General features: G+C 40.8%; 1 protein-coding gene across 2 annotated transcripts in view; it reads left to right on the top strand.

The window, feature by feature from the left end:
• ntrk3b (neurotrophic tyrosine kinase, receptor, type 3b) overlaps positions 1–15,370 on the top strand; it is a 234,992-nt gene that overhangs the window by 123,779 nt on the left and 95,843 nt on the right. For both annotated transcript variants that reach the window (XM_086071367.1, XM_086071368.1), the window contains exons 6-9: positions 720–788; positions 10,155–10,309; positions 11,691–11,833; positions 13,778–13,919. In XM_086071367.1, the coding sequence (XP_085927493.1) occupies positions 720–788; positions 10,155–10,309; positions 11,691–11,833; positions 13,778–13,919 (509 nt within the window). The remainder of the gene's footprint in view (positions 1–719; positions 789–10,154; positions 10,310–11,690; positions 11,834–13,777; positions 13,920–15,370) is intronic.

Here is a 15,370-nt window from a genome sequence, read left to right on the forward strand (position 1 = left end):
ACTCGAACCGAATCGTTGTACTTAAATTATATATAGATACATACCGAATCGTCTTTAATTGGAAGGATGCACTGTGTCGACTGAAAATGACATCGCAGCGCCTAACTGAGCTGTGACGGTTGTTAGCTACAGTAACAGTCGACAGCAAGTGGCAAAATGGCCGCCCCTTGAGATGGACAAAAATGCTGCATAATTCATTTTCCACAAGCACGATATTAATCAGAACACTCTGGTTACACAAGCGGGGGTGCTTAGAACGTATTGTTGTAATGAGAATCTTTTCTGGACTTAGCTTTTTATATAAGTAAGAAGCATATGGCTGCTATTGTGAGAAGCTAACAGCAGTGCTCGTTTCTTTAACAGATGGACCCAAATGGTAGTCACAGAAGAGCCAAATAAAAGTCATTTGTTCGCAAAAGGTTTGCCCGAACCACTTTATTAACTTTAAAGCTGAATGAGGAAGTTCTAATTCTCTAACATGAATTGTTACACACGTGTGATGGGAAATCAAGCATTAATGTCATCCAAATCAAAGTCCACAAGAAAGTTGGTCCGAGCAAGCCGATGGGAATTACAAACAGGAAGTAGCAACCTTCCAAAATGGAATTGATACGGTGCTAAACGTGGCTTACATTTCTTTTGTCGTTATGCTCAAGGGCTTCTGTCATTGGGTGCATTATTTGTCTCATTCTTGACTTTGTGTCTTCTCGCCCTTGCAGAAACCTGTCGAAGAATCCTCTCAGCACGCTGTCCTGGCAGCTCTTCAAGCACCTTCAACTTGCCGAGCTGTGAGTCGCTTTTGGTCTTTTTTCTCATTAGCAGCCATTTATCACCGCTTCCCCGCACATTATTTCTTCTTTTCCGGTATAACTCGTGCCTTTTGTTGTACTGACCCTCTCATTTGTCTGGGGTGCGCGTACAAAGCGTGAACCTGAAGGCAATACGCTGATCCTACAAGCCAATTTGTTGACTCAATTAACACACAGTGGATATAATTAAATAGAGGGGCGGCGTGCCTGAGCGGGTGTTTAGCACCCACCTCGAGTAACCCGTTCTCATGCTTGTTAGGAATTCGAGCCACCAGCCAGGTTTAGGAAATACAGAGATGTTTAATGTCGGCTTTATTATTACCTCAGCTGCTAGTTAACGGGCGACCTCAGGCGCCTCCCACTTCCCGTTGTCCAAGAATAAACACCTCCCTCAAATACAGGCCTCATTTTTTTCACTAATTACATTTTTTTGAATGTATTTAGCTCAGGTCATACAAAACATATCATTTCATCAAGACTATATTTGATGTAACCGCTGAGCTTGCTAACCAAAAACAGCAGCACTTATCACCTGTAAGATAAATAAACACCTCTTTCTTTGTGAACTCAGATCCAGCTTGTATGAGTAATTAACTAACTCAGGTCATTGACACTGTCCCATCAGAATAAATTGCTGAGGGTGATTGTTGCTAACCAAAACGGCAGCTCTTATCATCTTGTCTCCAATGCCTCACTCAAATAGATGTCTCATTTCTTTTGTACTTCAGAAGAAGAAAAAACCTGTAATAATAAATGTAATCAATTCAATTAATTATTTATACGAGGTCAACAAAGAGTTAACTGCTGCTGGGCAATTACAGTTGCTAACCAAAACTGCAGCATGTGTCTTAATGGATCAGTTGTTCTTCTTTGTCTTTGGGGCTCCTGCGTGGGATTCGAATAGCCAGCGGGACCCCCTGCTGGTGTTACTCGTCATCGCTGTGCTTCTTTGTTCCTGTCTGGAAAAGTACAAATGGTTTTTTTTTTTTTTTTTTTTTTTAACATTTGCTGTCTGACCAGCTGTCCACTTGGACTACCGTAGCTGATAATTTAACACACTTAATTATTTCCGCCAGTACATTTAATGACATTTTAGATTATTAGTAGATGACATCTTGCAATATTAGGTGCTGGCTTACTGTTTGGCAAGTGAGAGCCAGCTACCTCGCTTGATAGTTACATGAATGGCTCACTATCTGGCAAGTGTCACTCAGACCCAGGCCTACCAACTGCTAGCTTACGATAGCGTCTATTCTCGTTTGAAATGTTACCAGAAAACAGGTCAAGATGTCAAAACTTTATTGCTGTGTGACTTGGTGCTCTCTCTGCTCGGGTTGCTCGCTTGCTCGCTGTGTGCGAGTGTACTGACTGCAAGCATTTTATCACCAACTGGCGGCTTTCTTGGTTTGCTACCTTATACAGAAATAATTGGGAAAGGAACATTTCAGCTTGGATCTTGTTGTTGTTGTTGTTGTTGCTTAAACTGTTTTTATGATTACATAGCTAGCTTTGTAGTCAAACTCATCAAATGTATATCATGTTGATTATGTGTATGTTTAGCTGTATTTCATTGGGATTGTTAAAGGTACATTTTAACTGTTAGCGTTAAGCCAAGCTATTGCTATTGCTAATGCAATCGCGTACATTTGCCTGGGATAAGTTGTCACATTTAATTGTGCAATTTTTCACATAATACATTTGACCTGACTTTCAGTACAAATAATTATTATTATCATTATTATTATTATTATATATTATTATTAAAAAAATATGTTTTGATACATTTTAATATACAAATATGTAAATTTAAAAAAAAATCTACATACTTGTTTAATGTTTACAAATGTATTCTTAAGCATGTTTGCCAATTTTTTTGTTGTCTTTGGCATTGAATATGGAACAAATCGTCAACAAACAATTAAGCTGCCTTCAAAATGTACAATATATAAAATTACTGCAACTGTAAATTGTTTGGAGCTATTTCAAAAGTATATCAATGAATCAATCAATCAAGACCCTGTGGATTTATAAGCCCCGGATCCATGACAGTATGAAGTCAAGTGGGACGTTTCCATTGCAGTCATATTAACGTAAACAGGGACTTAACAGTTGCATATATCTTTATTTGTTTCACAAATTTAAAACTGTATAACGGTGGACTGTGCTATGGCGTTAACTTAGTCACGCTGCTCACAATGCATCTGGAGCTCACAGACTGCGTAGAAGCGAGTTCATCAGCTAAGCAGATATTTTTGGATATGGACGACAAGACGCAGCAAATAACAAGCCGGGGCAAAGCTTAGCTTCCACAGAAGCAAATCCCTCATTCCGGCTCAGAGACCACGACGGGCTCAGATGTGTGCTTCCTCCATAGCGGCCGACGTGGATGCATACAAATGTCGCCTTTGTTGTTCGTACATGAGAAGCACAACCACGGGGTGACTACAAATGAGCGGCAAGCTTCTTCTTTTTTTCTTTTCTTTTTTTTTTTTGGTATCTATTACTTTCATGTATGAGGTGTCAGTCGGAATAGCAGAAAATGAGTCACTCTTTCAAGGACGACGGTCCCGACATTATGGCCGTACACCAATTAGACAATCAGACTAAGCGAGGAGGCGGGATCAGCACCGTTTTCCATGGCCTGCTAGTTATTACAAGAGTAACCAAGGCGACATTGGCCGATCAGATCGGTGCAAAGGCTCGTTTTTAAGATACTTTGCAAATGCAAGCAACAGTCAACACTAAACATTAGCATGTGTGTTTATTTTGGGCATTTTTAGCCATTCATCCTCCAATCTTACAATGGGGCAACCATTTTATTTATGTTTTTGTAAGACACAATGCCATCTATCAGTGGCATCTGTATTGAAAATGCTCCGATGCGACATCATCGCCTCGTCTCTTTGTCTTCGTGCCCCTAAGGGAAGAAGGAAAAAAAAAATAAGATGGTGGAGGCATTCCACAGTGGCTTCCGTCGGGAGGGGATGATCGAGGATTATTTGAAGCAGTCTTGTGCTCGGAAAGAGGGGAATATTCTGTACCCGGCGGCGGCGAATCCTTTTATTCTGTTAGCGCTTCTTCTTTAGATGCAAAGTCAAACTATGCTCTCTCGCTCTGCCTCGTGCTGTGAAATGGATTTTTCTTTGACTACGCGGCCAAACGTGAATGGATCCAACCTGTAATCTCCGCCACTAGGATTATAATAAATTAAGCGTGCCTTCTGAAAGGCCGCGTGACAGGTAAATTACATGACATGAACCCCGGGTTTTATTAGCGCTCTGTGGCACTGGGGGGTAAACTATTAGCAGAACGGAGCGCGCCGGTGGAAAAACATCAAAGTAGGCATAGTGAGAATTACCAAAGCGCGTGTGTAGTTTAAGTTTAAAGCCACACATGCAGGCTAAAATCAATTTACAGCATATTAGAGAGGGAAACAACTCAATTATAACAACAAAACAAAGCTATTTGGACTATGTCAGGCTGGCCAGGCGTGAGTGGTTGAGAGATGGTGGACCCAATTGCTTTTACTTTACTATATGGACCTGGATTTGCCACCTGTGTTGTTTCCGCAGTCCTGCTAACAAACCATTTTCATCAAAACAGTCGTCAAAGCATCTGTCCCTCCTCTACCATTTTAGCTTCCCCTTCCTGCCTTGAAGTTTTGGTGTCATTTTCCCCATCCTTCTATCCTCCTCCTCCTTCGTCTCCTCAAGTGGGGGAGAAGCTTTATGCATTTAAAGAGCAGCGTGTTGGCAACACGAGAACGTGACGAAACGCTCAAATAAAAAGTCTTTATTTGAATGCCAGTGCAGCTGCAGGGGAATCTGATGGCTTTCCAGTTGCCCGTTTGCAGTCTTCTTAATCAAGATGCCTTGGATTGAACACTCTTACTAAAAAAAGAAAAAAAGCATTACCATCCAATCCAGCCGTGCATTTCCTGTAAAGATTGTACTCATGAAGGGCTCGAGTGAGTTGGAACAAATCCCAGCTGATTGATAATCGTATTTCACATTGTTTTTCGTATGACAAGAAAAGAGCATATAATATTGCCTAATGTCTGAAAGCCGCAACCCATCGTCAGCAAAATTCATCCTCCAAAAACAATTACCCTGATATTTTGGATTTTGTGGACATAAAGTCCTTTCTCTATCCAGCCCCCACTTTTTTTGCACCACAAAAAACAATCTGACTTTCAGTCAGAGCGTCCCACTTTCCCGACTAATGTCATTTTAAACAGGCACCATAAAGCTGACAATGGTCTCGTCCCTCATGAATATGTATAAACATCTGGATTCGCCAACTATGGCCTGCGCTACAACGCCGCGGCATAAATAACTTCACATCATGTGATGGATCTTACTCTCACGCATTATCTAGCTATTTGTTGTAGCGTGTTTGCCCTAATCGACCGTTTCCAGAGGGACGGCGTGCAATGTATAAGGGTGGTAATTCATATTAGCAATTGGCATCATTAGGGTGGAATATAAGGCGGTGGGGTTGATGTAGGCGGAGGTTGATTTGCCCTGCTCTGCTGAGCTCTCATCCCTCGTGGTTCACTTAGTTTCATCGCAAACATCAAGAATGTGATTCTGTAATTTCACAGCAAATCGGTCAGTGTTAAACTTCCGGTGTTTGATCAAATATGCAAAAAGCAGTGTTATTTTAACACAGAGTCAACTTCCTTTAGTGTTGGGGGTGTAACCTGAATAGCAGAGGTCCAGAAAGTAAAAACCCTGCCACAGTTTGGCTTAAGCCTCAGGTGCTAGCTAGCTAGCTCCCATGGTGCTCATTTACCTGCTAAGGAGCTAGCTAGCTAGCTCACCGGGGGTTAAAGCCAAACTGTGACAGGGTATTTATTTTCTGGGCCTGGATTTGCCACCTCTGCTGAATAGCACTGCCTTGAGTGTTAAATTGACTACACCCTCATTTCCAGTGAAGGAGAAACGTTACCATTTTTCAACGCGCTGTCGACATTTCAATAGCGATACATCCAGTTGTTGTTGGGAACGGCGTGGCTCGGTGCCCTGACAGCGTGGGTTTGATCCCAGGCGTGAAGTGAAGTACCATTTACCTGAGTAAAGTGTAGCTTGAGTTCAATGTTTAACACTGACACGAGTGTAGAGTACTTTCAACAATACTCAGTGTTTGATTTTTAACACTATACAGTGTTGGAGTAACACTGGTGTGAAAAAAGTAACACTTTGAAAAGATTTACACTCATTAGTGTGGACACCCTAATAACATAAGCACTTTTCAAGAGTTCGATTTAACACGCTCAGTGTTAATCTAACACTGGCGATGTTGCTGTGTTGGCATTAATTTAGCGTTGCTACTTGAAATGTCTATTGTCGTTTTGGTCGCTTTTTCCATTTCCATTGCTTTCACAAAATCAAACTCCTAGCGATTTTGTTAGATTGCTCTCAAATTTGAACCTTGTATATGAGACAGATGGGCGATGTGAAAGTTGAGTTGTCAACATAAGGTGTGGGCAGAGCTTGGCGGCAAAGTTTGATGATTTGCCATGAAACGCAAAACTACAGCAAAAAAATGTTGGCACCAGCCACCAACCAGTGCGTCCAATTGACATGGAATCTACTCGGCCCACGTGTTAGTGATGGGAATTGCGGCTGAGAGATGATTCGTCTCAATTTCTTGTTGCTTCAATTGATAGTTACTAAATTGCGAGTACAAAAACAACACATTATACGTATAACTTTGCTTGTCTTTTGATTTCTACCAAAGCGATGGGTGAACATTACACACACGCGGCCTAATTTGCAGGCTGTTTGTGGAGCCTGCTCGATGTGAAATTCAAATTTCACAAAGTCTCCAGTCTGCCTCAAACTATCAAATAACATCAAAATGTGTTACATTTTCTCCTCCTCACACTTCAGCCTTCTGCTTAGTGTGGCGGCACAGACGCCGCCACACTTCTTGACCAATCACACGAGACTTAAAAAAAAAAAAAAAAATTGATGAGGTAAAAACAACAACAAATTGTCTCCTCATCAGGAAGTAGCTCCTGTTGGTCACTTGAAAAAGAAGCGGATAGTTTGTGACATCATGACTGCGAGTGTTCATCGTGACAGGATGCACGAGAATCAACAAAGGATGAACAGTATATTGTGAAACACACGTAGTCCACCATTTTGAAGGTGCCTGTTCAGGGGTTTAGGACGTTCACATGACCCGAATGACCTAATCGTAGGGACGTCACTCAATCACCACCAACAATGCGATCACATCTCCAAATTTAATACTGCGAGTAAGAAACCAAATTTGAACTCAATGGTGAGGATCCTGTTTAATATAATTTATATTCTAACAACACAAACGTGCTGTGCAGGTTCCGTTTTACCTCCACAGCAAACATTACAAGCCATCGTAAAGATTTTGATTGTTTCTTTGAAGGTGTAATAAATGTTTATTGGACTTTTCAACTATGCTCATTACATTTGAGTAGATTTGTGTACCTCTGGAACATAGTTCCTCACAAGTACTTCTTCCGTATCAACTGGAATTGCACCGTGTCAGACTCTGAGCAGTATCCGTTTAAAACGGCATCAAATTTTGGTTCCACCTTAATATATGTGAGAATTGGTTCAGTAGTTTTGGCGCCAACTTCCAAACTAAAAAAATAATCTTCCCTGAAAGAGGTAATTCCCAAGCGGTCCAGTTCATCAGTTAGTAATGGTCCGCATGAGAAGGTTCAGTCCTCGGTGAGATCCCCCTGCGGGAATCTATTCTCATGACTTCATATAGACTGTATATAACCATCACATACATTATTCATGCTTTCTCACAGTTGCTTATTGACCCCTGCCAAGGACATTTGGATGGACATTCATCCTGACAAAATTGGCCAATCGCTGCTGGGAAATTGCAGGTAGGAAAGTGCAGGGGGGCGGCAGAGGAGGAACGTGGTGAAATGTATTCAGCGAGGAGCCTAATGACACCTGCCTGCCTTGCTAATGGAGCCCAAGACGGATGGTCTGAACACTTGAACTTTGAACTTTTGGCATGGGGGAGTGTCAGACCACTCACATCACGTGCCGGAGAACGCATTACGCTTTGGATACCATGTACAGACAGAAGTGAATTTGCATTTCAACACGTTTGACTTATGTGTATGTAAAACTGCATATATATATTAGGGGTGTCAAGCGATTACAATTTTAAATCGTAATTAACGCATGACTTCAATAGTTAATTCACCATTAATCACACATTTTCTATCTCTTTAAGTCTCTCTAAGTTGTCATACTTTTGTTAACATAAAAGTGGAACATTTTTTAAACTAATAGAAATATGGCTGCATCTTTTAGTCATTGATACAGTAATTTCATAATCATAAAAAAAATACTATAACTTGAAAAGCAAGTGTGATATTGATTTGTGTCGAGGTCATTTTTTTCTGCCACTAGATGGCATAATTGCATTTGTTAGACATTGGTGACAGCTCAGAGTATTTTCCTTTTTCATATTGAGAGATATCTAATCTTTAACATGAAGTAACCTGTGAAATTCTGCACATTTTTAAAATTGTAAAATACAACTTGACCCCAGTCTCCACAAAGATATGCAATATTATTTAATGCATCACTGCTAATTTGCTTAGTTTACTGTTGAATTCGGTTTGTGTATGAATGGACAAATATGTTTTGACTATAGGTGTGAATGTGAACACAGAATTAAGTGGATGCCTGTCAATGATTGTGGCTCTTACTTCTGTTATCCCTAATGATGGAAAGCTCCTTCCTTCACGAGTCAGTTTCCGAGCCTTGGCCACATTTTGTGAGTTGTTAGCCACCGAAGCGAACCAGAGACTTGTGAAGGTCGCACTGCACCTTCCATCTAGTCAGCATTCAGCAGATCAACTCACAGTCTGCTGTGTGACAGGTAGTTTGGCCGGGGCACTTGAGTGAATTTGGATTGTCATTCATTCGGGAAATAAGCGGGGGAAAACATCAATTCCTAACAGACGAGCCCGTGAAAGGCTCTTTGTCATTGTTATTGCTGCCGGTGCACCAAACCGCTGTAATAATTGCCCTCGGTGGACTGCGGTGTCATAACATTGCGGCTTGTAACATAACGTAAAAAAAAAAAAAGAGTGAAGAAAAGACAAAACACACCTGACGCTCAAAGTTTGACAATTCCATGTGGGGAAATATCTAAAACGGTTTGGAAAAGACTTGGCTTAACACACAACTCTTCATTATTTAGAGTACAGTGTTGTTGCTGCACATTCAGCTGTATAGCAATGCATAAGGAAAATGTTGATCGCACCAGATGCTAACTGGTTTGCTGACCCCTGATTTTGTTCAATGTGTTTTACAAAGCATGTAACATTGTGTAGTTAACTCATTGACTCCCAGCCATTTTCACTGAAACAACCCCCTTCGCTCCCCGGCTGTTTGACTGGATTTTGACTGATGTTGCAAGACCCACAAAATATTGTGTTCTATTGCTATAAAAACATGGAACCTACCAAAAGAAAGATTAAAGTCTCTTCATTCATCAGGAAAAAAAAGTATATTTGTATCTGTTTTCGTTTTGCAGCAATTAGCATTAAAATATAGCTAAGTTTCATCATTATTCACAAATCTGTTGAAAACACTGGGGAAAAGAGCAAACATGGCCCTTGTTGATCTCTTATACTCTGCTGCCTCCTGCTGGCCGTATTTTATAGTAACTACCATTGCTTTAAGCGACCTTTTCAGGTCAGAGCGTCAAAGCCTTCTGTATGCTCTACTCTAGCATAACCCCCCCCCCCACTCCTGATAGTACTGAATGTGTTTATGCCATGGTTTTGTTTGTACAGTACATACACAATTGCTGACTGTTAACATTTGCACGTAAGAATGCGTTCAATTCATATATTACTAATCGCGTTTCTATTCACTGCTGGTGTTTAGTCATAGTTTTTACATATAATGTTGATGACTATTCTTGCTTCTGTACGCATTCAATTCTCTACCCTACAACATATCTGGTTTTTTTTCATGTACTGGTTGCCATTCAGATGAAATAAATATTTTCATAAATGAAGTCAAAGAGTTTAATTCAGCCACAGACATAGTTATTTCTCAGTCATGCTCCATAACTGCTCCAGTTTTAAGAAGCATTTTAAGAGGACTATAGTCAAGAAACTTGCCGATGCAACCTCTTAAATGGGAGTGCTGCGTATACTTCCTAATGCACTCAACTCAAGTTATTACATTTAAAGGTTACAGCTGCACAGTCGTCTCTGTTAACCCATGCAACCAGAACGGGTTCAATCGTCTTGTTCCTTTTAAAAAATGGTCCGTGTGTGTGTGTGTGTGTGTGTGTGTGTACCGGTGGCAGGCGACTGGACGGCGTGGTGTTTGACTGCGGCTGCAACATCCGCTGGATCCAGCTGTGGCAGGAGCGAGGCGAGGCCAACCTTCACACGCAGCAGCTCTACTGCAAGAGGGGAGCCTCCAAGATGAGGCTGCACAACATGTACATACAAAACTGTGGTGAGTGCAGACGGAAGACTGCACTTTCTTTGTGAATGCAAAGAGGAGAGACTCTTGTGTTGTCGTCCATGTCTTTAGGTATGTAAAGACATCAAATAGCGTTTGCCAACTTTTATTTACCCGAGGCACCAGTTTCCCATCAGAAAAAATTCACGGCTCATTGCTAAATAAAAATGTGATCATGATAATTTTGTCTGCATTTACTTACAAATTGAGGTTGCTCAGTTTAAAATCGGGTTCTGTTTTATTGAACACAAAGCAGTTGAATTGCAACAGGTTGATACTCAGCTTTATTGTACCTTCTCTAACGTAATAACTTCTTTTTTTTTGACTGTCACTATAAGTCCCTGGTAAAGATAGATGACTAAAGATGCATTTTTAGTAAATAAATAATCATTCTCAAACAAATTAGTTTAAGTTGATCTTGGAACACCAGCTTGTGTTTTTTCACATAACAACAGTGACGGAGAAATAGGCTTGGTCATGTCATTGTCATGTTCTCCTATTGGATTAGCGGCACAAAATATCACAGTCTATGTAGTTCACAATGTTGCGTTTGGCTGAAGGGGCTAAAAGTTTGGGTTTTTTTTGGATGGAGATGTTGAAAAATATTTGCTGGTATGACTGATTTATAGGAGTGATAACTGCCGCAGTGACCAAAACATTCCTAATTAAAATGAAACTGCACTAACAAACTAACCACCAGAGGGTGGTAAATGGAATACAATCTCTCTTTATTAACAGACGTACTGCTTTTAATATCGTGACGAGACGACGACGATATTGGGGCAATTTTAATATCCCAACATCACAATATTGCTGTAATCGTTACTTCTCGACTGTTTTGACTGTTTGTACTGCATATGTACGGACGGATAGACCTCTTGACATTATGCATGCTTATCAACAAACAGAACGAGAGTTACGTCATGAATTTGTTTATGAACGCACAGATAGCTCAAGGTGGACAGTGGCCTTAAAAGCTAAAAAAAAATATGGTTTCAAATAACTTGAACACATTCTCAGACCACAATAAAGCCCACATGTGAAAAGCGACCAAGCAAAATGGTGTGAGTGTACGTGCATGATGATGAGTCCAAGCTCGGGGAAGTGAAAGGGAGCGGCGGCAACGAACTGTCGCTCGGATGGAGTCAAAGGCGGAGTGACGTCAAAGTGACTCATCGCCGAGCGTTGGCTCGCTGCCATTCTTTTTTTCTTTTTTTTCATTAACAAGAGGCGAATAATTGATTCAGTCAGAAAAGGTGTCAACAGCGGCGGCGGTGGCTGTGTATTAATAGGAATGTGCCGTGTGTGTGTGTGTGTGTGTGTGTGTGTGTGTGTGTGTGTGTGTGTGTGTGTGTGTGTGTGTGTGTGTGTGTAGACTTGCCAGAGATCAGCGTGAGCCACAGCAGCGTGCTCGTGATGGAAGGCGACAATGTGACAGTGAGCTGTAATGGATCCGGATCACCCCTGCCTGAAGTGGACTGGACTGTCAACGGCCTTAACTCCATCAACACACACCTGGTATACACACACACACACACACACACACACACACCTCAACAACAACAAAAAAATGGTATACAGTATTTATTTCACTGGAGTAGTTCAAGGGCGGACATGCTTGGAAAAAAAAATGGTTCTCCGCCCCTTGACTAATGCCTTTAAAAAGTCCTGTATAAATACACACCCACAGAGGATAAGCTAAGTGAGTAGTGCTCATGCTAATTAATTAGCGCTCTCCAGTTAATTAGCATGAGGTTAGCTAAGGCCTAAGGGACCCCTTGTCTCACGCACATTGCAGCCCGCGAGGCCCCTGACCACTTTTATTTGGCTATGCCCATCCCACACACCGGCTTTATTGGTCAAAGGTTGAACAAGTGTAGAGAAGATTGGAGATGGACGGCTGGATTGGTTTTGGATTTAGATGGACGGATTGATGGATAGATCGCTGGGTGTAGGTACAGCGTAGGTGATGGATCGATAGGTTGCTGCTACCAGGTTAGATGAGTAGATGGATAGATAGGCACGGTAGATGGATAGTCAATTGTGGCTATTTTTGTATTAATAACCCTGTAGCTACCATAGTTGCACTTAATAGCCTCAGGCACAAGTGGTTTTCTTTGACTGCTGTATTTATTGCTTCTTGCCAAACAATAAATCCACTGTGAAACCTGCAGCAAAACACACATAAAAACATAACAATTAGCATAAAGAAAACAAAAGCCAACTTAGATTGAATTTACACAAAAGTATTGACAGACACAAAATACATTAACCTGGTTAGCTGTGTGCAACGTCCAACAAGGGAACGAGACTTGTTTTCTTTCTTCTGTCTTTGTTCTTCTATTTCTCTCTGATGAACTTAACATCGTGTATGTACGACGGCGTATTAGGGCCACGTCTAAAAATAAAAAAATTTAAAGGGCGGGGGCAATATTCAGAGAAAAAAAACTAGCAAATTTGCGAGTTCATAAAGTGGCAAATTTGCGAGTTTATAAAGTGGCAGATTTGCGAGAAAAAAACTCTGAAACTTACGAGAAATACATATATATAGCGTACTACTCGGATGTTTGTGCCAATACTTTTCGGTCAGGTTTTCAAATAAGGAGATATAGTATGTAATATATATATATATATATATGCATATATATATATATATATATATATATATATATATGCATATATATATGCATATATATATATATATATATATATATATATATATATGCATATATATATATATATATATATATATAGTACAAGTATCTAAATTGATGTGTCGAATCTGCTGCTCTCCGTCATTCACTTGCATTTACCTCAAGTATGCTAGCTTCTGATTGGTTAGTGTTTAGTCAGCTGATAGGGGATTAGGAAATGTTGTTGCTCTAGTTGCTGCGTATGACGAGTAAAGTTTAAATAAAGAATGAATCTGTCTCCATCCTACCTTTTCATTTTATAAACAGTGTTCAATTGACCACCACCGAGTCCTCACATTAGACTAGAGCTACGCTACATGTATTTCTCGTAAGTTTCTGAGGGTTTTTTCTCGCAAATCTGCCACTTTATAAAGTCGCAAATTTGCATATTTTTTTTCCTCTGAATATTGCCCCTACCCTCTAAAAAAATATATTTATACGTGGCCCTAATACAAAGTCGCATGCACGTCTCGCTGTGATACTTATGATACTTTCTCACTCTCCTGCCTATGCTCTTGCTCTACTCACTTAGTCACTGGCATACACTCGTCCACCCCGCTACAGTGCCCTCTCTGGTGTGGATGGCGACAAACACCCAAAAGCAAAGAAAACAGAATGCACAAAATGAGCACGTGGAAGTTACAATTTAAACCCCCTGAGCTCATGCGAAATATTTTCATCCCAGATGCATGCTAACCCTTAATAATCAGCTCATGCTTGTCACATGTTTAAGGACTCCATGTGTTTGCTCTTCAATTTTCGTGTTCAGTCCAATGTTTACTGGCCCGACATCCACTCCATCAACCTGACGCTGTTCAACATCAGCCGCGACGACAACAACTTCCAGCTGACGTGCATCGCCGAGAACGTGGTGGGCATGACCAACTCGTCCATCCAGCTCAACGTACAGTGTGAGTTGAGGCTTTTGCCTTGTTATTTATCTATTTTTTACATTTTTGTGTCGACATGGCGACCACATTATTTGGTTTGCTTGAATGTCAATTGTTACGCTGGCTAAGCTCAACCGCTAATGTGCTTGTTTGACATTGACATAGCCACTGTTACATTTGGGTCTTTGGTACACAGAAACTGTACATGGGTCAATGTGACCCGCTCATTTTTAACCATATAAATGGCTAATTTCGAAGACAATAAAATAATATGTATTATGTAATAAGAATTATTATTTTTTTTTTACTATGCTGTTTACCCTTTAAAAAGAAGAAGAAAAGAAAACGGGTCATTTTGACGTTAGTAAAAGCCATCTGTACCAAGTGTAAAATAAGAAGCAACTATTGTTTATAGTCAGAGGTGGCGAATCCAAGTCCAGAAAGTAAAAACCCTGCCACAGTTTGGCTTTAGCCCCAGGTGCTAGCTAGCTAGCTAGCTCCCTTGGTGCTTGTTTACCTTTTAGGGAGTAAGCTATCTAGCATCAGGGGCTAAAGCCAAACTGTGGCAGGGTTTTTACTTTCTGGACCTGGATTTGCCACCTCTGTTTATAGGTAACCCTCTTGTGATACTTGTGAAAAGGGTCAGTGTGACCTATGGGATTTTTAACCATAACAATTGTGTAAAAAATACACTTCAAAAATATGTAATGATATGCCATGTTTTGTTAATTTTCAAGTGTAAAAAAGAGAATCACCACTGTTAGTTAGTTAATCCTCCTCTTTTTGTTTCTTTGATGCGCCGAAATTGTGCATAGATCAAAATAACCAACTGGATGTTTGACCATCAAATGAGCTACAACTGAAAGAAGGCATCATAGATCAATGGCCAATAGTGTCAAAGTTTGATCATTTTGTCCATTCGCCACAAAAAAGGGCCAGTTCGTGGGGGAAAAAAATAAGAAAGAGCCCCTTTTAACCAAGCACCAGGAAATTTGATGAACATGTCAATCACGACAGAACACAGAAAAATGCTGAGAAATGAACAGGAAGTCAAAGATATTGGGATTGAAGCAGCCATTTTGCATCCTTTGACGAAGTCCTACCAGGGAATCCGCCCAGACGGACAGACGTATGAGCAATGCTAAACGCCGGTGAAAGCTTTTGTACTGATGCCATCACAGTTGTGTGACGGTTTTGAGGTTTTGGCCATGAAGCGTTCATTTTCTTCTCTTTGTGCCGAGGCAGTGAAACACGCTGCTGAGCTGGAATCAGAGCAGCTTAGCGAGGGTTAAATATAGCGAGAGCAATGTGAGTCCCAATGGAGTGTGTCATTACAGCAACTAATGAACGCACAGCGAGCGCGACTGCCGTGCGCTCATAGTGACGCCTCATCTTAACGCTTATTGTGAAAATAATGTTGACAGGCTTATAGTCAATCAGTGCTACTGTGAATCTGCTAACAAGTGTTTGGT

This window comes from Leptonotus elevatus, chromosome 3 (assembly GCF_054856555.1).
Source record: "Leptonotus elevatus isolate MCC_2025b chromosome 3, RoL_Lele_1.0, whole genome shotgun sequence".
NCBI lineage: Eukaryota > Metazoa > Chordata > Actinopteri > Syngnathiformes > Syngnathidae > Leptonotus > Leptonotus elevatus.